Source organism: Dromaius novaehollandiae, chromosome 1 (genome assembly GCF_036370855.1).
Source record: "Dromaius novaehollandiae isolate bDroNov1 chromosome 1, bDroNov1.hap1, whole genome shotgun sequence".
NCBI lineage: Eukaryota > Metazoa > Chordata > Aves > Casuariiformes > Dromaiidae > Dromaius > Dromaius novaehollandiae.
The window spans coordinates 198158973-198185326 of NC_088098.1; the positions used below are offsets into that span (position 1 = coordinate 198158973).

Consider the following 26354-nt stretch of genomic DNA (forward strand, 5'->3'; position numbering starts at 1 on the left):
GCTGACTGAACAAACTCATCTCTGTCTATTAGGATGCTAGATAATGCACTGAGCCTGCAATTTGTTCATATCATCATTCTATAAAAGCCATATTACCATATGATGCACAACAGGTTTCTGTCTTAGGAGACTACACTAAAACAGCTTTTGATTTAATATATCCATTCATTTTTGATTTACACTCATATATCCACCAAATCTGAGATGCATGAATGACCTTTCTTTAGAATAAAACTCTGTTGACTCTATGTTGATAACACTAAAGTACTCCCCAAACCACTGGGGAATGGAGAAATTAGCAGTGAATAGATTGATCTGATAACATGCCCTGGGGGTCAATGAACTCAGTTGCTCTCAGATAAGACAGCAGATGTGACTTTCAGAGTTGAAAGCTTCTGCCCTGCTTCCCAGCTGCCAATTTCTAGATGTACAAATTTAGAGATCATCAGCATGAATGTCCCAAGTGATTCCAGGGCTTGGCTGGACACACAGGAGTGCTGGAAAGGGGATCTCCTGGAAGGGAGTAGTGCTCTGATGTCATAGGCTATGAGATCCTTTTTCGGAAGAAAACTGGTCAGTCTCCAAGCTAGCATTTTTCTGTGCTCGCTTCTCCTTTTGGAGGGCTGCCTCAGAACCTCATTGCTTTTATGATTGAAGATTTTTTCCCCCCCAGGCTAAACTTATTTGTTGCTAATTTAAACTTAAATATTTTTATATCAATGTGATCATAGGACTTCTTCCTTTCCTGTGTTTATCCATATGATAGATTGGCAGAGAATAACCTGACCTATTCTCTGATCTCCTCTCTTTCATTTTGCAAGTTTCTTAGTCTTTGCCCTCTATGAGCCTCTCTAAGATGGGTTTTTGTATTCCTTGGTAGTTCCTGTGGTCTCAAGTCATGCCTTTGGGGAACTCTCATTAGTTTCTTATTATCATCTGCCACAGAGCCAGTTCTGTATCTACCATTCTTGTAGTAATTTCCATCTTTTCCTGCTTACCTAATAGTTTCCAGTGTGTGCTCAGTGTTTCTGAACTTCAGAAGCTGAGACTCCTTTGTCTGGAAAAAAATTTCTCAAAGAAAGATATTAGGGTGCTTTTGCATACTTTATTGTATTTTAACTCATTTCTCATTCACTTTCATGTCTTTAATTAGTCTTTCCTTCAAACGTGTTCTAAAGCCTTGCACACTACTGACGGTGCACAAAGGATCTTCAGATCTAGAGATCACATAATACCAACCTCAGCTTGATTTATTAAAAATACTTGTTACTAAAACTCCAGTTTTGTGTTCCAGAATTCTTGGGTAGACATTGTCTGGTGTTTCTTTTTCTGCTAGCCTTCCTGCCTTGATCCCCATATTGAACACTGAGAATAAATAGGAATGCCACTTACCTCTGTACTTTCTCTCTGTTACAGGTCTGGCATGAGGCTTTCTAAGTAAAAAGCTATCTCAAATATCTCAATATCTCAAATTTTGCCCAGAATAATTTGGGAGCTGTTCTGGAATGGTGGCACACTACACAATCTGCACAGGTTGATTCCCTAGTTAGTTGCTAACAATATTGCATTAGAGCAGTAATTGATCTGGGTGTGATAAAAGGACAGTTAAACCAGAGGAGATTTCTACCCTAAGTAACAAACAAAGTTCCTACGTCCCAGTGAAGTTCACTCTGTGCTTTGAAAAACAAGCTGGAGATTTGCTTTTCCACAGTTAGTCTCTAACCTTTGTGTGTCTCAGAGTGGCCAAAGGAGATGTTATCATGACTGTTGGCATGTGTGTGTGTGTCCTGCCACCACCAGTGTCATTCCTGTCTTCACCCAGCTAATTAGTCCATTCTGCACTCTTCTTTTGGCCAGACAAAGGTAACCCAAAAGTCATATGAAGCTCCCAGACATGATGAATCACAGCTCGATATCATCAGGTGCACTTATGTTGGCAAGACACAGAGATACTTGTCTCATCTAAAGATCCCTGGAACCAGGGCTGTCTCCATACCGCATACCTCCTAAAGGAGAGAATGACCTGGCAGACTCCTGATGTTATCAAGATTATCTCACTCTAAGCTTTTCAGTAATTTAACATTGAAAAAGGTTCTTTGTGATAGCAACTGAGAACAGGATGAGTGAGGTATTAGGAGAAGACTTGAATGCTCCTTTGAGAACTGCTAATATCTTCCCTTCCATGAACGTATTGGGAATATTCTATAATTGTAGACTTGAAATTTCCTCATTAGGCTTTTATCACTCAGATGAAGATTTCTGGGTCATAGGTCTGAGAATTTCAATCTGTCTCAAACCTTAAAGAAGGAGACACACCAAAAAACATCCATACAATACAGTCACATTTTTTTATATCTGGTATGGATCAGTGTTTCATGGCTATCAATCTTGCGATCCAAACATCTATAAACAAAACTGCTATATAATGAGAAATGTTCTTTTAATGAGAGAAATAAATACGCATTCACCACTTGAAACAGCTTTGCTGCTTAGCATTTTCAAATTGCTGTGATTAGGAAATTCTTTCCAACTTTCATTGCAACTGCAAGAATAATGATGAAAAAGACCCTGAACTGTCTCTAGAAAACACAAAGTCTAGCTCAGAGCACAACTACTAAAAGCAGGCTATGTCTGCACGTAGACAAAGACTTCATCATATGTAATCACCTGAAACAAATGACAACACAGATATGTTATTCTGATCCAGTATATTCAAGCCTGAACTGTTAGTAATTTACAAGGAAGGAGGCAGAACAGAATGCAGAATTCAGATATCAAGATTAGGTATTCAGAATTCAGAGCATAATTAACTTTACAGAAAATAAATATACTTCCAAAGTTAATCTTTAAAATAAATACACTTTCTGTTTCACCTTAAGTGCCTTTCTGCCAAGTATACTTCAGAGGCACTCATAGACATAAAGTGTCTGTTATAATGTTCTTCTGTATGCAATACTGTAAAGTACCTTTCTGTAACCATAAAGGATATTTACTTTTCCTTGTATTTCAGGCAGTAGTAATTTTATGAAGCATCAAACAAGGTGTGAGTTCTCTGGGTTACTCTAAGTAAAGTGCCCACGGGAGATCATTTGTAAAGCTAAAAGGACCATTTTATCAATCCAAACAAAATCAAATTAAAACAAAAACAAAGAGAAGGGAATCTGTACTGTAAAAGTACTCATTCACCTCTGGATGAATGTGTTTTCAGAATACTTGACCAACTACTTTTCGTTCCAGCCTTGCATAACTTACAGAGATTGACAGAAATATTTAACAAAAACTGCTGCTGGCTTAATTATTCAGAAATCTTTGTATTTTCCGTGCAAAGGCTTTGTTCCTATCCTATTCTTAATCTGGTTTCTCTTCAGAGACTCGTAACTGTGAGACTGACTCTGCTGTTAGATAATTCACAAGCTCTTTTATTGGCATGTCTGCACAGGACAATGTGTTGTTGCAGTGGATGGTCCAGACTAGCTCAGATATTAGAAATGATATAGTTGCATTTAATGCAATGTTCAGTCTGGACTTAATGTACCCTGCTTTAGAGCAAGGAGAGCTTAGTGATTGAGCTGGATATCTCTATATGGCACTGCATTGTGCAGTCAAGGCATAACCCATACTTCTGCTATTTTTCTTCTTGGCTTAATAGCCCCATTGTTCATATGTTTCATTTTCTTGTGAATGCAGAGCTCTTCAGATTTCTGTGTTATGGTTCATAGACAACCTCAGTTTCCTGTTTAAATGGAAAACCCATCAAAAGGTCCAGAACTAACTCTTGGCAGAAATGACTCTCCTGCTTGTCCTTCTGTCTGGCACCTATTGCTTTCAGATTCAGAGGAAAGCTCTGTTAAAATCTCCGTGTTTCTGGAGAGATGCCCCTCTGGTAAGGTTTTAACTACTTGGCTCTTTCCCTCAGTGATTTTTTTTCGTTTAGCCATTTTTCTACAGCTACTATGTATTGTTCAGAAATTGCTTTGAGCAGTTTTCTTCGGGTATCTAAGTCCACTTCATCAGAATTCAATAAAAGGATTCTTTATGCATAATTCAACCACACAGTCCCAGATGGCTACTGTCAGATCATTTGTATAACACAGTTCCATGAATCAAATTGTAAATTAGTCATATTATTGCGAAACATTTTTAGAGCTTTCATAGTCATGAATATAATCATACTTCTTGAGTTTTCTTTTTCCAGAAGTGCAGTATTGTGAATCTTGTGTTAAGTTCATTTCCTTGTTGAAATTTGAATTTCCCTTGATCCTTTGAGGAGGAAACAGATGAAACTGGTACAGAACCTATTGCTTGGTTTCAATCCACTTATTCTCATTCTTGAGAATAAATACAGTGTTGTTTTTGGACTTCAAGACAAACTCCCTATAGTCCACAACAGCCTGGAGGAAAGAAATAGTGATGATCTCAGATGATGTATTTACGCAGTATTGAGCTGAATGGAGATACTGGCTTTATCTTGAAAACCATATGGCTGTCAGCTCTGCTTTTTACAGCAGCTGTGGCACTAGATAGTTATTGCTCTGCTGCTGCTGGTTTTGGAGCTGGCAGCTTCTCCATTTGCTCAGAGAGCTCCGGGCTATTTCCCATGAGGTGCTATAGGCATATCCTTAGTGAAAACTTTACTTTTAACTTTATGGCCTGACTTTACTCTCTTCTGCTGGAGCCTGTCGTCTCGCTTTCAGCGGTAAGAAAACATTTTCAGAAATAATACGTTTCTGTGACTGTCACTTGAGTAGCATACTATGAGGCAAAGAGCAGGAGAGGGGGTTCACTCAGCTGTGAGTGAACTGCGTAACCTCACTGCAGACAACAGACTTCGCTGTTGCTTTGATCTTGCTCAGGATTCTTGTATGTGTTTTGATGAGCAATGTGTCTATGCTGTCACCCAAACTGTTACTGATCCTGTTTCTTTCTCTTCTGAGTCTTTAATTTGACTAGATGTTAAAAATGCGTAGATGTAAGCCAGTTGCGATTAATTCCTGGAACTCCTTTATAAGTCAGAGTTTTGTGTGCTTCTTAAGAAATCACTGAAGGGATGTGAGAACTGAACTAAATTGTTTTGGTTTTGTTCTATGAGAAAGCTCTCCACAGCTTAGCTTTTTGCAAGAGAATTTTGTCTTGGGTCACGCTTCCTCTTTTTGGCCAATGCTTCTTGGCAAACTCTGAGTTTAGGCAGACATGAATAGAGACTTTCTGTGCCATAACCAGATGGGTGCCAGATTTACACATCAGAAATATTCTAACAAATTTCAGTAACAGTCTGAATCACTTACTGCTTTCATGGACATGGTCATCATTGCTGTGATGCTGTTTAAATTGCGCACCTTCGCCTTCCTACCTTTGATGTACAATATGGTTTCTAACTGTGTGTTTTGGTATTTTTAGCTTTAATAGGAGCCACTGAAGATTAGTCACTACAGATAGGCTGGAAATGAAGATACTCTGGTACTTTTGAAGTCATTAGTGTGTCTCAGATACCTTGTTTGGGTATCTGGTTCATGCAGCCAGGGATAAATCGATTGTCAGATTTGTGATTAGTTTGACATACTCTTCTGTGTTTTTTGCCCCCCGCCCCTCCATGTGGGTTATCACTATCACCTCAGAGTTATCTGGGAATTTTATTTACTTATAAATCCCTGCTATTCAGGAAATCTACGGCAATTATGGAGTTGTTGGTTAGTGATTTGAGTATGTGGTCTAAGAGGGATGATTTCTGCTCTCGCTGAATTGCTGGTCTGGCCTTGCATGGGGTTGACATGGCTGTCAATATTTGGGCCAGAAAAAGAAATTACTACAAGATTTGCCCAATTTTTTATATCCTTGTGCATATATTTTTTATGCTTCATCAAAAGAGAACAATCCTGCTATAATGAATGCATCAAACAATTATCACATTCTAGGAAAAGAATTACTTTTTTACATCTACTATGAATCTGTCCTCTGTATAAAAGTCAAGTAACAGGGTTTTTTTTTCTTCTTAATGGTATTGTATAATTAAGTGCTGGGATTTTTTGAACACATCTAGTTTGAATACTTTTCATTTTAAATTTATATGTGATAAAAGTATGAAAGACCATATTTTCCTTGCATATAACTGTAGAAGGACAGAGCCCTGCTCTTGGCTGATGGCACTGACGTATATCTGCCAGTGGTTTGGACTGCTTATTTCTGTTGAATTTGCTGCTCCACAACTTCCTAGACAATAAGCATATTATGAACCTATCTATTCTGCTTCCAGCATTTCTAGCTTGCTGGCACATTACTATATTACGCTGTATCAGGTCTGTCTCAAATTTCTGCAGGACGAAACAGTTATCTCTAAGAAGCAATTCTGCACATTCTTGTGATACCTGCAGTTGTGTGATAACCTTGAATTTAAATTAACCTTTGACAGAAATGAATTTTGAACCTGACTAGCGTACTTTGGCATTGACAGGAATAATTTGTATTTAAGATGTGTGTGTTTCCTTAGATTTTTGATGCCTAGATCGACTTTTTATCAAGATTTAGCTGCTTTCTCTGGAATGCAAAATGTATATAGATAGATCTGTTTCAGGCTGCTCTGAACCCTGGGGGACTGAAACACTAGAATGTAAATTTACTGAAGTGTTATGTATATTATTAGTCATACAAGTTCATTTCTGTAGAAGTTTCTGTGTCCTGTTCTGTATGTACACTTTACTGTACATTTGTAAAGTGCAATAGTTAGAGTGCTAGAGTTCAGATTAATACATAGTGTTAAAGTTGACCACATAGCAGCACAAAGCACCGGCAGTCCATTTGGCGCACCCATCCTTGCTATAGCTGTGGTGAGGGTCTAGGCTCCTTCAGATCTGCTGCTCCTGTTGCATGGAGCAGGACTTATTTTAATTGTGAGAATTAAACCTGTCATATACTCCTGCCAAATAAATCCAGGAGAAAGCAGAGTTTGGGGAAACTGGAGCCATTCTGTTTTTATGCTGACATATTTACAAATTTGCTCTGAGATTTTTAGATGATGCCAATACTACTTGTTGTGAGCAGAGATTAGACCTCAGAACTACCTGGTTTCCAGCTTGTTATGTTCAGCTGGCACTTGATTGTCAGCCTTCAGTTGTGTCAGGTATTCTTGTTCTTTCCCTTCTGAAGGGATGTTTCTCCCACAGTCATAGGTTTAATATAGATGAATGCAAGTTTTTAGCATGTGTCACAAGGCACAGTTCCTTGTATTTGCTGCTAAAACCACTATTGGTTAAACCAAATTGATGTGATATTTATGAGATATGGTTATGAGCTTTATATTACTATTCAATTTATGTTTTACTAAGGAAGCATTTTGGGGGGAATGAAATGTCCCAAAACAAAGAATTGTTTTTTTCCCCTCATCCCTGACCTTTCCATTCCAGCTGACCTGCTGGAAAGCAGCTCTGCAGAGAAGGACCTGGGAGTCCTGGTGGACAACAAGTTGACCATGAGCCAGCAGTGTGCCCTTGTGGCCAAGAGGGCCAATGGTATCCTGGTGTGCATTAGGAAGAGTATTGCCAGCAGGTTGAGGGAGGTGATCCTCCCCCTCTACTCAGACCTGGTGAAGCTACATCTGGAGGACTGTGTCCAGTTCTGGGCTCCCCAATACAAGAGAGACATGGAGTTCCTGGAGGGAGACCAGCATAGAGCCACAAAGATGATTAAGGGACTGGAGCATCTGACAAGATGCTGAGAGAGCTGGGCCTCTTTAGCCTGGAGGACAGAAGACTGAGGGGGATCTTATCAATGTATATAAATATATGAAGGGAGGGTGTAAAAAGGATGGGGCCAGAGTCTTTTGAGTGGTGCCTAGTGATGGGATGAGAGGCAACAGGCACAAACCAAAACACGGGAAGCTCCATCTGAACATGAGCGAAAACTTCTTTACTGTGAGGGTGACTGAGCACTGGAACAGGTTGTCCAGAGAGGTTGTGGAGTCTCTGTCCTTGGAGATATTCAAAAGCCGTCTGGACATGGTCCTGGGCAAAGTGCTTTAGGTGACCCTGCTTGAGTAGGGAGGTTGGCCTAGATCTCTCCAGAGGTCCCTTTAAACCTCAACCATTCTGTAATTCTGTGATCCCCTTTACACATGGATTAGTCCCATCTTTGACACTGTGAAGAGCTGTGATTAGCATGAGCTGATTGTGCCATGACATATCTTTGAACCTTGAAGATAAAAGCTAGGTACAGCCAAGGTTACACATGAATGTGTCAGATGGAGCGAGTACCTTTTGCCTGTGCATATCTCACTGGTCACCCAGTCAAGCTGCAGCTCTGGTCAGCTCAACCTGCTCTCTTGCTATGCTGCTCACTACTGCTCTTCTGCTTGAGGATACATACCTCTTATTGTGATCTGATTTATGCCAACGGAAGTCAGCATAAGCAATAATGATTTTGTGAGCAAATTGTGCTTTTAAACTATATAGAGCATAAATTAAGGATTTGCTACTGCCATGCTCTCTTTGTTCACAAATTTTCTCCTCCTTTAAACTTCAAATTGTGTTTAGTAATTGTGCAGGTTCTTGCATGCAGCATGGAGTATTAAGGGTTTTGATTTAGTTGTTACTCTTGAGGAAATAAACTTATGTAGTATGTATATTTTAGACTGATTCCAATGTTAAAAGGATGGATGAGGAGTGAAGAGAGAGTCAGATAACCATGGAGGATTTTCACACAAGAAGTTCCTGAAATGATATTAATATTTATGTATCTATCTGATTTGCAGGCAAAATTAAATATTTGCATAGTTATGTGTTAGCACCCGTGCCTTTGGCTTCAGATTTACAACTAATTGCAGGCATCCACAAAACTGAAGAGAGTTTTTACAGGCTGACTACTAAACCTCCTCCACTGAAATTCAGTTAAAGACAGACATAAAATCCTCCAGTGAAAGATGTTCCCTTTTAAAAACAAATAAATCTTATAGTAGAAAGCTGGTGTAGGCAGTGGTCGTAAGTGTTTTTTCTCAGAAAAGATTTATGTCTATGTCTATGCTAATGAATTAAATGACAGAATGTTCTCAGATACTGGAGCTCCATAATGTAGAAGTTATAAGGCAACCTGTATGACCACCTCAGGCCATCAAGAAGCATAAATCAGGAAGGTAGTGTGCCAGGGTCTGTCTGCATCTAGTGGCTGACAGCCAAGTTCTGCCTCTCTTGCTTACCATGGGAGAAAACATAGAAATGACTGTGTCAAAATCTTTCCAGGATTGTAATGTGATCTGGTAATAAACTAACACCACCATTTGGTCCCATCCACACAGGCAAGACCAAGTTCCTTCGAGGACTATCAGGATGATTTGCCAATGTAGAGATGTCACTTCATGCTGTGATATAACTCTTATATAGCTCTGATTTATAACTTACGTGTCTTATATAACTCTGATATAGCTCTTCTGCTAAGCAAGCTATTTACTGAATTTTTACCTTTTAGAATGGTTTCAGATACTTTATACTTAACCATTTTCTGGACAAGGTATCACTGTCAAAAATCCTAGAAGGTATTTTTATTTTCCAAGGATCTGTTAGTACCAACAGCAAGTAACATATCAATTCTTTTGAAACAAGTGTCTTTTCACTATCCTAGGAGAAATACTCACAGCAATTACTGACTTATTGAGATAATGGATTTAGCTGGAGTCTTTTTGTCAGCATGTAAATCATGTACAGCAGTATGTACAAAATCATGCACAAAAATGCAGTGAGTTAAGAAAGCTTCCCTACAGCAACATAACGAAGGACAATCTCTTAAAGTCCAAGCATAGAAACTGAGTACAGTGACTGAGAAAGTGTGTCACTCACTAATTATGGAGAGGCTGTCTCTTGAAGTCATAATTGGCTTTCTATTATAAACCTATTTTTTTCTTTTTCTTTCCCAAGACAATTGAAACTGCTCAAATAATTTTGAATATTTTTCATATGTAACTTTGCTAATGATACTTTAGGGGAAACAGTATAATCTGGCCTGGTCTTCCCACCGCTGCCGCAGCACTGAATGCCAGGACCCCCTTGAGCTTGGCTTTACACTGCAGCCAAAATGCTTTTCCTTGGTGCTCCCCTCCCAACTGCAACTCATTATGCAGCAGAGCTGCTTTGGTTTTACTCTGTGTGGAATCATTCACACCTGTGCAGATGAGGTTGGATTTTCTCTGATTTGCAAAGCTGTTTGCTTAACTCTATATTATTAACTATGACTTAAATATGAAATTTTTCTTTGGATTACATACTAGATATACCCCTAGGCATCTGTATAAAGAAAAATTTATACTGAAGCCACTTAATAGCAACTTATGCTAAGTTATATTCAGCATGATGCTTTTCATGGAAAGCATGCATTTAAAATTCATCTTCAGTCTATATCCTTTGATATTTCATTTACCTAATAAGTAAATTCCTAAATATTAAAAAAAATTCAAATCATGTATTCTACAATCCTTTCTTCCATACCATTCATATTTCAATTTCATACGTACACAGTGAACTAATTTACATTTTGCAATTTAGCCACGATTGTTCCCCTTTCTGGGTCAGGAAAGAAAAGGGCTCTCTACATTCCTGTTTAAAGAGGGATATGCACAACTGCACATTATGAAAAGGCTTGCTAGCATTGTCAGAGGCTCAGAGAAGGATTTACATTTGCATAGATGCAGAGCAATAATGGCATACTACTGTCTTCCTCCCACTTCTCTCAAATATATTCCCCTTAGGAAAAAACTTACATCTAACATGTATAGTGAATGAAATGATTTGTGCTGCTTGACAGCACATGCCTTGACTCATTCATACACTATTCAGGTACCACAAATGGTAAATTCTGTGTGTCAGCCTGAAGGAAATGGTTAGTCTTTGTTCCTGAAGGTATGGACAGCATAGGGTAGCGGTTGACCTGTATAGCTAGGAGTGGGGATTAGACAGGAAGACTTTGGATCCTCCCCATGGAAATTTGTTGCAAGCTAGTTAATCTCCTGCCCTAGCTGCAAGCCATTTGAGTAGAAGTGCAAGATGCTTCTCCATAAGTGTTCTGCCCAGCTCATTCTTTCCTTTGGTGGCCTAATTTTATGTCAAGCCCCTGATATGTACCATAGCAGATACTGTTGCAAAAGAAGAAAGTAAAAATTTGCCCGTTTATTCAGTATGCTTCTAGCTACATATGTTAGTTATTGTACTGGAGGGGAAACAGAAAACCTCATTGCTCTTTTTCAGTTCTCCATGTGCTCACAAGTACTGTACCGCAGAAGGCAGTTTATAATTGGCATCATGACTCACTTAATACCAGTAACTGCAACTATGTCCTCAGAGGAAATGACTTTTCCATACCTTTCGTTCAATTCTTTTTTGTATTAATAACCCACCCCTTTCCTCTTGTTTCTTTTCTTTTCCCAGAACTCCTGAGCTGATGTTAAGAAGTGGCTTCTAGCAGGTCTGAGGCAGAAGACAAGTCAGACTTTGGCCCTAGCAAATACCCTTCCAGCTGTCTCTGCTTCCGGGGAAAAAGAAGACAAAGAAGAAACAGCAGGTTCCACAATTCCACTCCTTCTTCAGAAAAGGAATACAAAACAGTTGCAGAAGAACATAGCTTGAATTTGTTTAAAGAAACTAAGCAAGACCTCCTTACTTTCTGAGACCTGTCCTGTTCAGTCTGTGCCTGATTTTAAGAGAGAGAAGTTCTCTGAACAGTTAAACAGAGGGCTTTACTGAAAAAATAGCAGATGGTGAGAAGCACAGCTGCATTTTGGAGTTCAGGGATGGAGTGAACATTGAGCTGAGTTTCACATGCTTGGGCTTTCCAGTGTCCGGTGAAGAGGAAATGATGAGCCAACAAACAAAGGAGATTAAAAAAATAATGTGCTAATTTATAAATCCAATATCTGCTTCATGTTCCTATCAGGAAGATATTATAGAAAAAGAGTCAATGGAGATCAAGGATAAGATCAGGTAAAAATACTAACTCCTGAAAGAATTTTTTGTTAGAATAGACTGGCTGACATGTTCTGGCTCAATGCCCTGTGATCTTCAGTATGCTAAAGACCGGTTCTGAAACTGATTTAGTGTTTATACAAAATTGCTACTTTTAGAAGTGAAATTGATTTCTTAAGCTACACAATCATATGTAGGTGCCAGGTTTTGTTGCATTTATTGCATCTGTGAATTGTCTCCCTGAAATTAATGGAAAACAATCAGAAAAATTCATCGCTCCTGTGAGTAACAGATTCAAAGCCTAACTTTCAAGTTACATGTACTGTCCACATTCACTGTAGCATTTTTTGAAAACAAGGAAAAGGGTAAGTTTTCTTCTTAGTGAACTTGTCCAACCTTGACTTCAACAGGTTGGTTTACGGGGAAGAATGTATAACCTGGCTATCAGCTGAAAAACAAAGAACATAGTTCATTGTGTAGGCGGTGTTTAAACAAAAGCTTATGAGATAAATATTTGTTTGGATGTTAAGCTGACATTAGAAATGTTCTTATTCACTATTAATGGACCTTGCATGAACATGACAGCCTTCACCTCCAGCCATCCCCATCTGCAGAACAGCCACTGACATGCAACTTTCTGTAACATCCAGCCCCTGTATTTTTGTCTGCTCAGGAGCTGGGCTTTGCCTTGTGTTAGAAAGTTGTTTTTGTAACAGTTGACTGTTACTTCAGGGTCCATTCCATTGGCTTCTTGTGTAATTCTGTGAAAATTCATAAAAATTATATATCTTCTACTGCTAGTGATTGTAGGATAGAAAATACTGGGGTTTGAATAGCTCCTTTTTCTTCTGTATCAGTTAACTAAGGCCTTCTAATGCAAATTTTGTACGTCTGGAAATCTTTCTTGGCCCTCTAAGGTGTACATACTGCACAAATTATCCATGCAGCAAGCTCTTCTGCTATCCAGTAAGACATGAAGGTCTGCTATATAGAGAGACTCTGATGGTCAGCAACTTGGTTGGCAGCAAGGACTGAAATGGGACCAAAGGTGAAATTACAGAACTGTCAAGGACAAGAACTGGAAAGTATGAATTGTCCTAGATCAAACTGCAGGGCCAATTTTCAGGCTGGAGACTGCGCAGGACAGAGATGGGAGCGAATAACTCAGGTTCAAGAGTTGTAGCAAGAGAGAGTTGCAGAGCGCAAGTCTGCAGTGTGATAGCTGGAAAGAGCTTCTGTGGTGGAAGTGAGGAATATGGAGACTGGGAGGAGGAGTAGGGGGGAATAACTAGGGTTAGAAGAAGTTGGGAAAAGGGTGCCACTTGGAAGAGGTTGTCGCTTTGGCTCATTTTCCATTGTCCAGTGAGACCACATGCTGCCCATAGGCAGTGTCTGAGCTTTTGGATAAGGTATAATTTTATGGTGATGATCAACATCTTTGCTAACAGGAGCTTATTTAAGCGTGTCCCAGAGAGAGAGAAAAAAATCTGACCATGCATAGATAATTACAAACAATAATCAAAAACTTAAAAGGGGAAAGTTACTGTTTCTACATCCAATCCTAGAAAGACTAGCACTGGAGTTTCCTTGGCTGAAGGAGTATATTTAAGACTTTCAGAAGAGATTTCAAGCTTACTACATTGTTTACAACAATGTTGCCTGCTCTTATGTTACTGGGTTGGAACAACTTGTAACTGAGATGGTTAATTACTCCAGAAAGAAATATTTATGGAGGCATGTACCTTAGGAGCCCTCCTTATGCTTATTTTGACTGGCTAACAGAAGCCATTGATTCTGAGTCCTTTCCTCTAATTCACTGTGATTGACTAACATTGAACCACTACAGCAAAATGAAGGTAGCACTTCTTTTCTCTGAGAAGCTTTAATATTCCTTGGTAACAATTTTTTACTTGATGAATGGGCCTCCAAAAGGCAATGTCTGCAGAATTTCCCTTAGCATGAAAAGTTCATTTCAGTACTTATTACTGCTTCCTTTTCAGTTGCAGAAATTACCTATTTCATATTAAAAACAAGGCACATACGTGACTTGTACCTGTAAATGACTCAATCTGTTCTGTTAGAAGCAGATTCCTTGTAGTGACTATTATTCATGTTGCCAACAATTTAAAATTCTGTATTTCAGTATAGACACTCCTGGATACTATTAAAGGATGAGGTTTGTTCCACCAAGATCATAAATGACAAATATGGTGTCACATCAGTTATATAATGGTTTCTGTTCATTTAGTTCCATGCAGTTTAAGTTTTTTATATAATTTCGTATCAAACTGAGTTTCTGTTAGGCTATGTAGTAATATTTCAGAATCCCTCTGTGAATTTTTTTATTCAAATATAGAAAAGGACAGATCTTCAAGATTTTGGTACAGTATTTTATCTAAGTTTCAAATTTAAGGTTGATATTAATATTGACATAGTACCTGTCTATTCTTAATGGTAGACAAGTGTCAATTTTCAAATCTGTGTGCAGAATTGGGGCATTAGAGGCTTAACTTGAAGCCTTTTTGGTGTCACACCAAATTAGTTTGCATTCCAGATTTTGGTGTTTGTCCTTTCTCCAGCCACGTCTTTTGTCTACTGCAAATAGATGCTTTTGGGGGCAGGGCGAAGCTTTTATCCTTTTTATTTTTTTGTAGAGTGTCTATAACAATAACATTTTGCTCCCAGCTTGAGCTTCATTTTTTTCAGGGTAGCTACTTCAAGACAGGCAAGAGTAGGCTGATTCAAGAGAAGTTGACACAGGCTTTGTTAACTTTGCACTTAAGTCATACCTGTATTTCAATATAGATTTTACATAAATTATATTTATAGATCTATTTCATATAATCAACTCTTTCCAGAAGTTTGTATGTGTAAACATGAATATATATGAATAATAAACAAGTATACAATCTGTTGTACATTTCAAAATCTGCTCGCTAGCCTGCTTAGGTGTTCTATTGCCCTTCTCACTTTCCTTAATCTTTGTGGAAGATTCCTTTGATTCTCACATTTTCTGCTTTTATGTCCAAATATACAGGGGTATGCCAAGGGGCATATCACATCCATGCTGTCACACTGGCACATGTGTAAGCAATAGTGATGGTTTTTTCAAAAGCATCCTGCCCCCAGCTAGTGGAAGTTTTATCATTTACTTCAGTGGAAGCAGTTAGGTTGTCTTTCTGGCTTATTCTTGTTGAAGCTACAGGTTAGTGCACCCTCAGGTCTGCAGATATCATAGTTCCTGTAGTTGCTTTGCATGTCAGCACAGTCAAAATGAGCCAAATTAGCTAAAACAAGTTAAATGATGTGTTGGTTAATTTGGCTCATAATACCTGAACCAGGGTAGGGGGTAATTATGTAAAAAGTTCCACCAGCAAATCAGAAAGAAGACTGAAATGCAGTTATGGGGTAGGTGGCTGGAAATAGTCTTTTTATACCATGCTACATCATGTAGGACAGGACACTGAAGCACAACCTCTGATTACTGATGAATGCTTCTGTAACTCTTGTGTTCCAGCTAGTGTTTGAAACTAGTTACTTGCAGATCTTACACTTCTGTGACTGGATTTGTCACATAACCCAGGAATCCTTCACATTTCTTTTGCTCTATGTTTTTCCAAAAGTCGATGTCCTATGTCATTTCTTCCCCCTTGCCTCCCTTCTTCGCACTAGGCTCTACGTGTGTGTCTCATGTCTTCCTCTGGGCCACCCATCATTCTCCCTTTGTCTGAAAGATTAATTGTTACTTGTGTTACTGTTTTAAAATCTGCTGGGAAGGCAATAGAACTGATATAGAACTGGTATAGAGCTAGCATTATCCTAAAGAATATTAACAGGTATCATCCACTATCTATTGCACCTACAGATAGTTGTAGACACGCTTGAACTTGTGGATTGCCATAAGTTAAGAAAATTGCATGTCTTGTATTTCCTTCTGTTTGATATTCTAATATTTTCTCCAAATACATAGTGTTCTGTTCACTGATGCCTAGAAAATATTCTGAAACTTTAATACATGATTAGATGCAGCATTCAAAAGCAATCATCTTGCATAGGGATGGAGAAATACTTCTTAAAATGTTTAATGCGTGTAATCTGTGGCTGCTGATCTCATTTTACAATTACTGAGTGGATTATCCTCACTTATATATAAATATAATAGCTTTATTAAGTATTCTGGAGTGAAAATAAGAAAAATGTCTTAAGGTAGTATGGAAAAATAGGCCCTAGATAAGCTGATTATGGCGTATCTTTTCACAGTGTTGACTGAAAGTTCAAAAGATTGTTTTGTTTCCAGCGTAGAATTGTAGTGTGCTACTCAGATCTAGACTCAAGATGTAAAATATGTGGTGGACCAGTAAAGGACATTTCAGAGCTAAAGAGAGTCTAGCTCTCCCACTACCAGGGTAAAATCTTAACTATTTGGTCACTGTTTTGCAAAAGCGGATGATGTACTAGCTGAAGTTGTTATTTTGAAAAAGCGAGTTTAGTTAGAGGTCTTCTTTCAGAAATCCTCTCAGTATAGAGTGTACAGAGTCTCTGAAGGATAGGAGTAATTCACATACATCCCTGTGCCTCATAATTCTTTTTACTTATTTTCCAAGTGTGGCCTCTCTGAACCACACCCTGGAAGTGCCTGATGTTGTTGGTTGCATAGGGAGCATACGTATCCTAAATGGAGGTCCAGATTCATTACGCTATTTAGAAACCTACATTAGGCACTGAAATCAATTTGCAAATTTAGCCTCCACTTTTTTGGTGTTGCAAGGTCTAAAGTGGCTATTCTAAATCTGGTCCTTTCATAGGTAAAAAGGCTGTAAGAAAACAACAACAGCAATTTACTGTATTGCTTATTCAAAAATGTGTGCAGCAGCAGTTCTTGCAACACTATAGTCACTCCTAATGCAATTCTCTGAAGAACAACCGAGGAGTTTATTTTTATCATCATTTTGGCTTAATCTTTTGCATAATTTGAAACACCAAGTATTTTCTTCTGGTGTTTTGTTATTTGTGCTGGCTAGAATAGAAAATCTCATGATTCTTAACAGTTCAAATTTGTGGAGTAATGGTTACTCTTCTATAGTTAAGACTAAGGTTAGCTCCTCTCTTGAAGGGCTTTAAATATGTTTTTTCCTAGAGGTAGAGCTAAGAGGAAGTCTGTTTACTTAAGTATTTGAGAAGGTTTTGAAATGTTATCATTTATTTGTTCCTTCTTGCTCTGCTCTTTCTCTTTATTAGCAAGGAGTAAACTGAAGGAAGATTTATGGTCTTTTAAACATTTTCCATTGGCATTTGTTTACTGCTGTCTTGAGCATTAAACCAAATAATTGAGACAGCATAAATCATTGAATGGAAATAAAAGGCTATTACTGGTGTCTGTGCCCTTAAATCTTTTGTTTATTATTAGTAATATTTCAAAAGTATCCTGTTCTTTTGATATTTGGGCACTGCTGTGTACATTTAGAAATATATCAGCTTGCGAAAGGCATAAGAATAACACTTTCCTCTAGTTCTTGAATATTTTACTAAGCCATGATCACACAGATATTTGGCTTGGAAGCTGCCTTTAATAGTTCAATATGATGAGTACAGAGTAGGAGAACTGATTAAACACACTGCATCAACCTATAATAAATAGTTGCAGCAAAGCAGTTAAATTGTGTGACAGATTTTAGGGCAAAACTAGGTATTTTGTTTGAATCAAATGCTTCACAGGACAGACTCAGGCTTTTTTTGTCATTGGTACTAAATATGACTATAGTTCTTTTAGTGCCTTCTTTTAAGAAAGACAGACTTGTTTTCTGTTACTGATGATGTTCAAATAAAGTAGAAACTTTCCACTTTCCCCTAAGGGGTGGTTTTCCAGTGAGTGACATACGTGTCATCAGAGAGTGGTAAGTTTATTCTCAAACTTCTTGAAAAGAGATTAGTAAGCAAGGATAAAGCAAGCTTCTGGCAGTGACTGCTGACCAATGCAATCTGTAATCTCTGGCTGATGTGAAATATTTACAACATAAAGTTTAAAATGTGTTAGAAACACTTAAGGAATTGATCTAAAAGTCAAAAGTAAGTGCTTACAGTGTTGTAGTAAGTTTGATTTTTATGTCCAGCATGTACTATCTCAGATCTAAATGTAGCTGTTGAGTCACTGCTACTTGCCTGCCAGCACTGCAGAACGTTAGTAGCTGCACTGGAAGATACCGTACTGCAGCATGCTTCCTCTTGCTTTAGTAACCTGATAATGTTTGCTGCTTATCATACCATTCACTATTCCTTTTGCAGACTCCATTCCATCTTTTTATACACAGTGATAGGGAAGGAAGGGGCTTCCACCCATCTCATTGCTACTGCACAGTTATTCTATATTACTGAAAATATGGGATCATCCTGCAATGTGCAGAATTTTCTGTTTTCAAGGAAATGTCATTATGCAAATGGCTTTCATTTCATTTTATAAAAATACTTCAATGCTGCAGTTTTTTTCTTTTTTTTCAATTCCATCTATCTTCATATAGGGGTTATACCACCTAATTCTGAACCAAGTAGAACTCTCATTTATGGCCACTCAGGCTTACAGGAGAATTTTCCACATATATTTTTAAATCTACATGCTGTTCTGCTTGGAAAAGTAACTTTAAAATACCATTGTGTAAATTTCTATATTTATTATCTAAAAATTCCAAAATCAGTCTTGATCATTTTAAATGCAAAAGATGTTTCTTTCTAGCTATCAATTCCGCAAGGTTCCACCTGGTCAGATCAAATTGGATTTTTATGTTGTCATATACACTCATTAATAGTACTTCTGCATAGCAAATATGGATGTGATACCTTTACCTTCAATAGGTTTTCACATCTTTCAGAGTTCTGTTTTCCGAAGGGATAAATAAGCAAGAGTAAAAATATATATATTTTTTGTCAACGCTGCAAATTGGAATAAGTATTCCTGTTCAGTCAGGCAGTATAATTTCTACATAGTAATTTTTTTAGGGAAGATATCTATTTAGATACCAGGCAAAAAACTCAAGGTTGATGAAGTTCACTATTCTAAGCTGCAAAAAGACAAAGAATTTGATAATGGGTAACAGGATATGTATAAATCACTTCATAATAAAAAAGGGATTTACACACTACATTCCTTGATGGATGAATGGCCAGAATGTTGCTGAGAGAAATCAGCATTGAAATTAATGCTGTAGGAGTGGTTTTAAATTCCAGTTAAGTTTCTCCAAATAGGTTTCTACTGAAACAGTGCTTGGAATAATTTTACTCTTCTCTTTTTCTATAAACTGTGAGAAGAGCTTGTTTTTCCTCTTCTTTGGATCTGGTATCAATATCAGTGATCCTTTTTCTTGCCTTTGTTATTCTAATCTGAAATCAATGCTTTCTCTTGTTAGAAGGTTGTGGCATAAAATTGGTGGTTTGAAATCTTGGCATCACGTCAGTCAGTGGGAGTCTTCTTTGTTATCAGCAATGGCAACATCTATACAATAAATAAAATGGGACAGGGCCGTAAGAAGGGTGCCAGAGCTCTAAGGGTTCAGTGGTATAGCACAGCTTGTGTCTGAAAACAAAACAGCCTTTTGCCCAGAACTGAATGTCCTTGTCCATTCTGCCTGTGGAGAATTGCCCCTGGTTTATGAACCAGTAGAATAAGGATAACCAGAAGATCAAGTGCCTGGTCATCATCCTGAAAAGTGGTGGTGAATGTGTGTCAAAACTCTGCTGAGAAACATGGCAACAGTTAAATGCTGTGGATGGTCAAAGGGCTGTGATGGCATGCCCTAGCCATGCTTGTTTTATTAATATTAAAAAGACCACCAATGAATCTTACTTCTGTCTGGATGGAAAGAAAAAATAGAACAAAAGGAGAAATTGATCAAATGGGAAAAATGTAGTAGAAAATACATGATAAAGAAGAGACAAATGAGAGGTCTCCCATAGTAAATAGAAAGGTGGTGGTGGGGAATGGCCTGCCAGTCTGAAAAATAGCCTCCCTATGGAACAAGAGCCTCAGATTTACTGGGGGAAAATGTATGGCTAATTTCCATGAGCTCAGGTCTCCTACTCCTTCGTCTAAGACCTTGCACGGTTCCAGTTCTGTATCAGGTTCTTCCAAATTCCTCAACCCCCTATTCCAAAGGTCACATGCTAGAGAGGATCTGTGGTACCCAGAATTTTTTTTCTAGGATTAACGTATCATCACAGGACAGAATCTGGAAGTATTGCCTTGTCATGTGATGTGACACAGGCTGGGGATCTTCAGCCAGTCATTGATACTAGAATTGCCTGTGTATCTGAGCAAAAAGCCCCACCATTTGAGATATTCAGCATACAGAGATACTTGTTAGTTTGGATACCTCTGTTTCTCCCCAGGGTCCCATTACAATCATCCATGCTTCATAAACGCCTGTTATCCCATTTAGGGAAGAACTAGATAAACGCCTGTTATCCCATTTAGGGAAGAACTAAATTTTGGAATGTGGCTTGGTGGTTCAACTGGTCTGGAGACTGTTTTAGTTGGTAATATGGTTGGGACTGTACCAGGTTTCACTCCTTCCATCCTGTCCAATCATTAACATTTGTACCCTCCCACATAACACTCTTTTGCATGTCGTATATTCCTTTGGTATCAAGCCATAAAAACAAAAACATGAGAGACTGGAAGGCAGAGCTCTCATTATACTGGGCATATTATGAAGAATTCTGTGATGAAACTGTAAAGGCGGTGAAACACAAAATGGAAAAGTAAAAAGATGAAAGGATAGAAAAAATGAGCAAAGACCTAAACTAAAAGCAAAGGATTAGCTTCTTCTTGTTTTGAAGTTGAAATAAATAAATAAATAGATAGTTTTATTATTGTTTTTTGTGAAATCAGGATCAGACCCCCAAAATTTCTATGTCATTTATTTTATTCTCTGGATATAAACTTGTAGTATTGTATATACAAATTATGCTGATGAATGAAATGAGATGTCACAGCATTGGCAACGTTTTCTCTACCTAGAAGCTGTGTTGGATCCTGATGCACCTAACCTTTACATTTTTAAGCTTCCTTTCATTTTAGTGGGCTGATCCACTGCTTCTTTTCTTGGCTTGATACATTTTCTGGCAACAGGTTCATTGTTTATTTTAACCCTTCATAGATACTCTGTTATCTGCTAGCAGAGTTTTACCAAGTAGAAGCTTTACCTCCCTATCACTGAGTAAAATCCTAAGCATTTTATTTCATAGTCAGGAACTGGAATTTAGGTCTACAGATTCCTGGCTGGAATGAAATGGCATTGCTGGTTGAAAGGGGCCTCTGGAGGTCTCTAGTCCAACTTCCTGCTCAAAGCAGGATGGTTACCTACAGTAGATCTGGTCAGCCATGGCTTTGTCCAGCTAAGCTTTGAAAATGTCCCAGGAGGGAGATTGCCTCTCTAGGCATCCTTTCCTCATGAAAATTTTTTCCTATATTTCAGTCTAAACCTTGCAAGCCACAATTTATTACCATTGCTCCTTGTTATGTTGTCCTGTACTACTAAGAAGTTAGGTTCCTTCATCTTTGTAACTGCCCTTCAGGTAGTTGCAGGATGCTATTAGATTGCCCTTAGTCTCTTCTCCGTCAGACTAAACAAGCCCAGCTCCTTCAACCTCTCCTCGGAGGTCATGTGCTGTAGGCCTTGGACCATCTTGGCAGTCAACTGCTGGAATCTTGAGTAGAGGAAGCCTATAAGATCACAGTCTGGTCACAGTATCCCAGATCCAGCCTCATCAGCACCTAAGCAGAGAAAGATAATCACTTCCCTTGATCTGCTGGTCAGCCTCTTTCTAGTGAGAGCACACTGTGAGAGCCTCACATTCAGCCTGGCATCCACTGTAACCCCCAAGTCCTTTTAAGTAGGGCCGGTCACTGGCCATTCAGCTAGTCACATCCCAGGCTCTGCTGATGCATGGAGTCCCAGCTGCAGAACTACAAAGTGAACTTTGTTGATTAATGAACTTTGAAGATTTCTGTTGGCCCCCTTCTCTAGTTTCTCAAGGTCCCCTTAGCTTCTTTGTATCACAGAAGCTCTGGAACTTGAAGATGGATTTGCACAGAGACTACCAGTTTAATCAAATGATGAGCAGCAGAGGGAGTATTGAGCTGTACTATCCTTTATTGCATAAGAAAGTATTCCAGCTGCTACTGGTAAGCTTATTGCTAATGTTATAGTTATATGCAAACAATAACAAGCCTGTCACAACAATATACACAGTCATACAAGCACCAGCCACGCTGACTCATTAATGCACTAACTGAGCCATTACTGGAGAACCACCACCTTTCTAGCCATCAGTGACTCAGCGTGGCAATACCAAGGAAGTCAGGCTCCTGTGCTCTGTCCTACTGGTGACTGAGGCAGGGTAGCCAGGGTGCTGATAGTGAGCAGCTGTGACTGATCTAGGGGTGCCTTCACCAATCTGGACCAGTGTTCACATTTGAGGCTTTTCTGCCTCAGACACGAAGTAAAGGCAGTGTCCTCCTCTTCTCTCTGATCAGCAGTTAGGTCTTCAAATTGGGTTCCCCTTCTGAGATCTTCAGAAGAACTTTCCCAAGCTTGATTTGCCACAGCTTGTGCTGTGATCTCTGGTGATTTCTGGTTTAGGCATCACATGTGTTACCCAATCAGGTATTTCATCATTCATTTTTGCCACGGTATTATCAACTCATCATAAGACTCTAGCAGACTATGCCTTTCTACTGTTAGTTTTGCCCAGTCACCTTAAAGGTCAACACTTAATTTCCTTTTTCATTATACCAATCACCTTACAGCTCAACAGTTAGCTTCATCTCTGTACCAGTCATCTCAAAGCTACAGTTCGCATACTTGTCTCTAGCAGATTGCAGGCATTCAAGGAAGGCTGTGAGCACTCCTACACAAGTGTCATCTGCAAATCTGATTAGATTGCCATCTTTGTCATCATCTAGGTCACTGATGAAAATGTTGAACAGTATCAGCCTTACTTAAAATATGTGCCTGGGATACTCTGCTTCTTTCCTTTCCAATTCTGAACTAGTCATTGCAGCCCCTTGATCTCAGTGGTCCGATAAATTTTCAACCCACCTAACTTTCAGCCCATTCTTCCTCAGTTTCAAAATGTGAATGCTGTAGGAGACGGTGTCAAAAGCCATACTAAAGTCAAGATATTTCTTTCATCTACATAGTTGGCCACCTCATCACAGAAGGCAATTAAGTTGATCAAGCCTGTGTAAAACTGTGTTTACTTTTCCTGATTAACTTTTTGTCCTTCAAGTGGAGGAAGTGGATTCCACCTGGATATTCTCCATGATCTGCCTTGTGAGTGAGGTGAGATTTACTGGCCTATAGTCCCCTGCAGCCTCCTCTTGTCTTTCATAAAGATGGGGCTTTTCCCACTCATCAGGGAGCTCTCCCGATCGTCATGCTTTTTCACAGATGGCAGATTACATGGGTGGCCTCTGTGTGCTCCATGTCATGGTGTCAAGGCTGAGAATTTTGTCAAATATGATGAAGAAAGTGAGGGGCAGGAAGATATAGATGCTTAAAGATGGAAGCAGTGGGAACACAAAAGAACAGATTTGTTTTCCCAATAAGATTAAACTGTTATTAAACAAACAAACAAACTGCAACTGGTAGAACCAGGTTTGTATTGCATATATCAGGCAGTGGTAGAGGTGGTATTGGTCATGCCCCACTAGCGTGTTTTCCTGCTGAACTGCCCCAGCGGAGGAGGCATTTACACGCAGTAGTGTCTCTGGATCCAAGTGCTAGTCCCTGCTGTGCCATGTACGCACCTCGGGCCAAGGCAACCCAACCGTCCCCGGAGGGGGAGCTCTGGGCGCCGACCCCGCGATGGGGTGACACTCGGAGCAAGGAGACCGGCGCGGGGCGGGGCACGGGGCTCGTCTCCCTGGGGAGCGCCCTGGGCTTCCCCGCACCTCACCGCGGCCGGCGGGGGCGACTGCGCCGCACGGGGCCCGGGGGCGCCTCCCTCCCCTCGCCTCCGCGTTTAGCTCGGTTGCAGCCGCTCCCCTCCTCCTTCCTCTTCCTCCGCGGCGCAGGCTTCGCGGCGGCCCCTCCCTCCCGCTCTCCTTCCCTCCCGCTCGCCGCCGCCGCCGCAGGGCCGCCCGCGCGCGGTCCCACCCCTTCCCCGAGCGGGGAGCGGCGGCGGCCGCGGGAGCTAACGGTTCTTTGTGTGTGCTGTGGCGGGCATGTGAGTGGTGGGGCGACGGGACGGGACGGGACGGGACGGGGCGGGAGGCCGTGGGTGTGGGGCTGCGGCAGCGGCTCCCTTCGCAGGCCTGGAGCGGCGCGACTGGGCGGCTCCTTCCCGCCGCCAGGAGGGCGCAGCCGCCAGCCGCGGTGGCCCGTCCGCGCACCGCGGAGCTGCGGCGCCCGGCTGGGGCCTGAGGCGGGGGTGCGGCGCGGCTCCGCTCCCCTCCGCGGCGCGGGCGGCCGCTCAGCCCCTCTCCCTTGTGTGCGCGCAGGCTGCCCCGGGTGACCGTCCTCCATGACTGCCTGGGCTGCAGGACGTTCGAGCTGCCTCCCTGCGCCGCCGTGGGCGACGTGAAGGCGCGGATCCACGCCGACGCCGGCTTCCCCGCCGCCCGGCAGCGGCTGTGGCACTGCGGGAGAGAGGTGAGAGGGCGGCGGGGGGCAGGGGCGGCGCGGGCCGAGCCGCGGCGCGCGGCTGTTGGCGGTTGGGTGGCGGTTGGCCGGCGCGCGGCGGTTGGGTGGCGGTTGGCCCAGGCCTGCGGCGGCTGGGTGGGCAGCGCCTCGCCCTCGCTGGTGGCCTGTCACGTCTCGGCGCCGGCAGCCCCCATCTCACTTCTTGTTGCGCGCTGTCGGCTCTCCGGCTGCTATATTCTGCCTCTGTGTCTTTTTTTTTTTTTTTTTTTTTTTTTGCTTATATTTTACTTTATGTGTATTGTTTCTGCTACTCCTGAGATGAATTCATGTGCTTTTATCTTTATTGGGGGAGGGGGAAATTCACCTGAGATTGCTGATGTGCTTGTTCTGCCTGCCTTTCTGTCTCTGTGTTTGCCCTCGTGATTGATTTCCTACCTCTTAGCCAACTAGAGTAGTGGAACTGATGTCAGCAGGAAAGGAGGCCCTTGCAAGTCGAAAGTTGAGGTGTAGTGGAGGAGAGGGACCCAAATGATTTCCCTTATTCTGTTGAAAGCATCAGCCAGAGCTCAGTAGTTGGGTGCTGTTCGGCACACTGCTAGTCATGGGAAGCCTGCTGCTGGAAGCAGGAGGTGCCGGTGGGAGGCAATGGCAAGGTCTCAGGGAAGAGGTGCGAGGAGGCTGGAAATTAGGGTTAAGCAGGGGCAAAGGGCCATGCAAATGCATACGAAACCCAGTGTTAGTAGTCATATTGCTCATGAAGCTTTTAAGAACCTACATGGGAAGCACAGTCATTGAACGTTCTGGTTTGAAACAAATTACCCATATAGGCCATCTTTTTGTTTTTTTGCATGGTTTTGCATGTCCTTGATTTTGTTCTTTCCAGGCCTTCCTGTTTTGGGAGGAAGGAGAACTGTATATCACTCTCTAAAATTCATCTGGAAGCTAAGATACGAACAGCACTCTGCCTGGCACAGAAGTCTATCTTTTGGCAGGAAACATTAAGCTGACTGTAATAGCTATTCTGATTTTATTATTATTATTATTATTTTAAATTACTAAAATCTGTGGGAATATTTCTTCTCTACTGTAGTAATTTTGAAAATCCTTTATAACCTTTTGAAATGCCATTTCCTAGGATCAAATTCTTGTTATTTATTTTATTGAGATAGTAAAATATTCATTGGTAAATCCTTTTTCCCCTTTAAAACTGCTACCTGCAATTTACAAAGATTAAGTAAAATCCAGATCTGTTTCTCTTGTAGTTCCTTCTAGTGATCAAATTATTAACACAAATCTATGCATTGTTCTGTGTCTGTGCTAGTGTGTTGAGTACAAAAATACTCTCTGGGAGACTTCTGTCTCTATAGTACTTGGTGATGTGTTACAGCATTCTATCAGTTTTTTTTATTTTAGTGAGTCCTGAGTGGGTTCGTATACCCAGTTTAAGCTATTTTACATCTTGAGACATGATCAGCTTAAGTGTAATATTTCTGTTGGAACTTACATTAAATGTAATGTTGTTGTAAGTACTATTTAGAAGTAATGTAAATGAAAAATATGATTTGTTTCTTGTTAACATATGAAAGTTACAATTACATAGTGTGGATTGGGCTGCCGTTTGCTTATTAAATGTAGATAGGTCATTAGTATCCATGTCAGTGTAAGTCCAACTTCATTCTAGCGATTGTTTAAGTTCTAACCCATGGAAATGAGAAAGTCCTGAACTTTATTACAAACTGAGACTAATTTGAATTGGTTAGGTTTCAGATTAGCACAGTTTGTTTAA

The 26354-nt window shown here is 40.3% G+C and overlaps 1 protein-coding gene across 6 annotated transcripts in view; it reads left to right on the plus strand.

Moving 5' to 3' along the window:
- The window catches only part of SACS (sacsin molecular chaperone), a 102663-nt gene that overhangs the window by 46712 nt on the left and 29597 nt on the right, over nucleotides 1–26354 (plus strand). For 4 of the 6 annotated variants that reach the window (XM_064505005.1, XM_064505008.1, XM_026108819.2 and 1 more), the window contains 2 exons: nucleotides 11400–11951; nucleotides 24427–24577. In XM_064505005.1, coding sequence (XP_064361075.1) covers nucleotides 11929–11951; nucleotides 24427–24577 — 174 coding nt within the window. In that variant the 5' untranslated portion in view covers nucleotides 11400–11928. Of the gene's footprint in view, nucleotides 1–4547; nucleotides 4697–11399; nucleotides 11952–23943; nucleotides 24153–24426; nucleotides 24578–26354 lie in introns of those variants that run through there. The other 2 variants (XM_026108820.2, XM_064505007.1) reach the window with 2 other exon arrangements.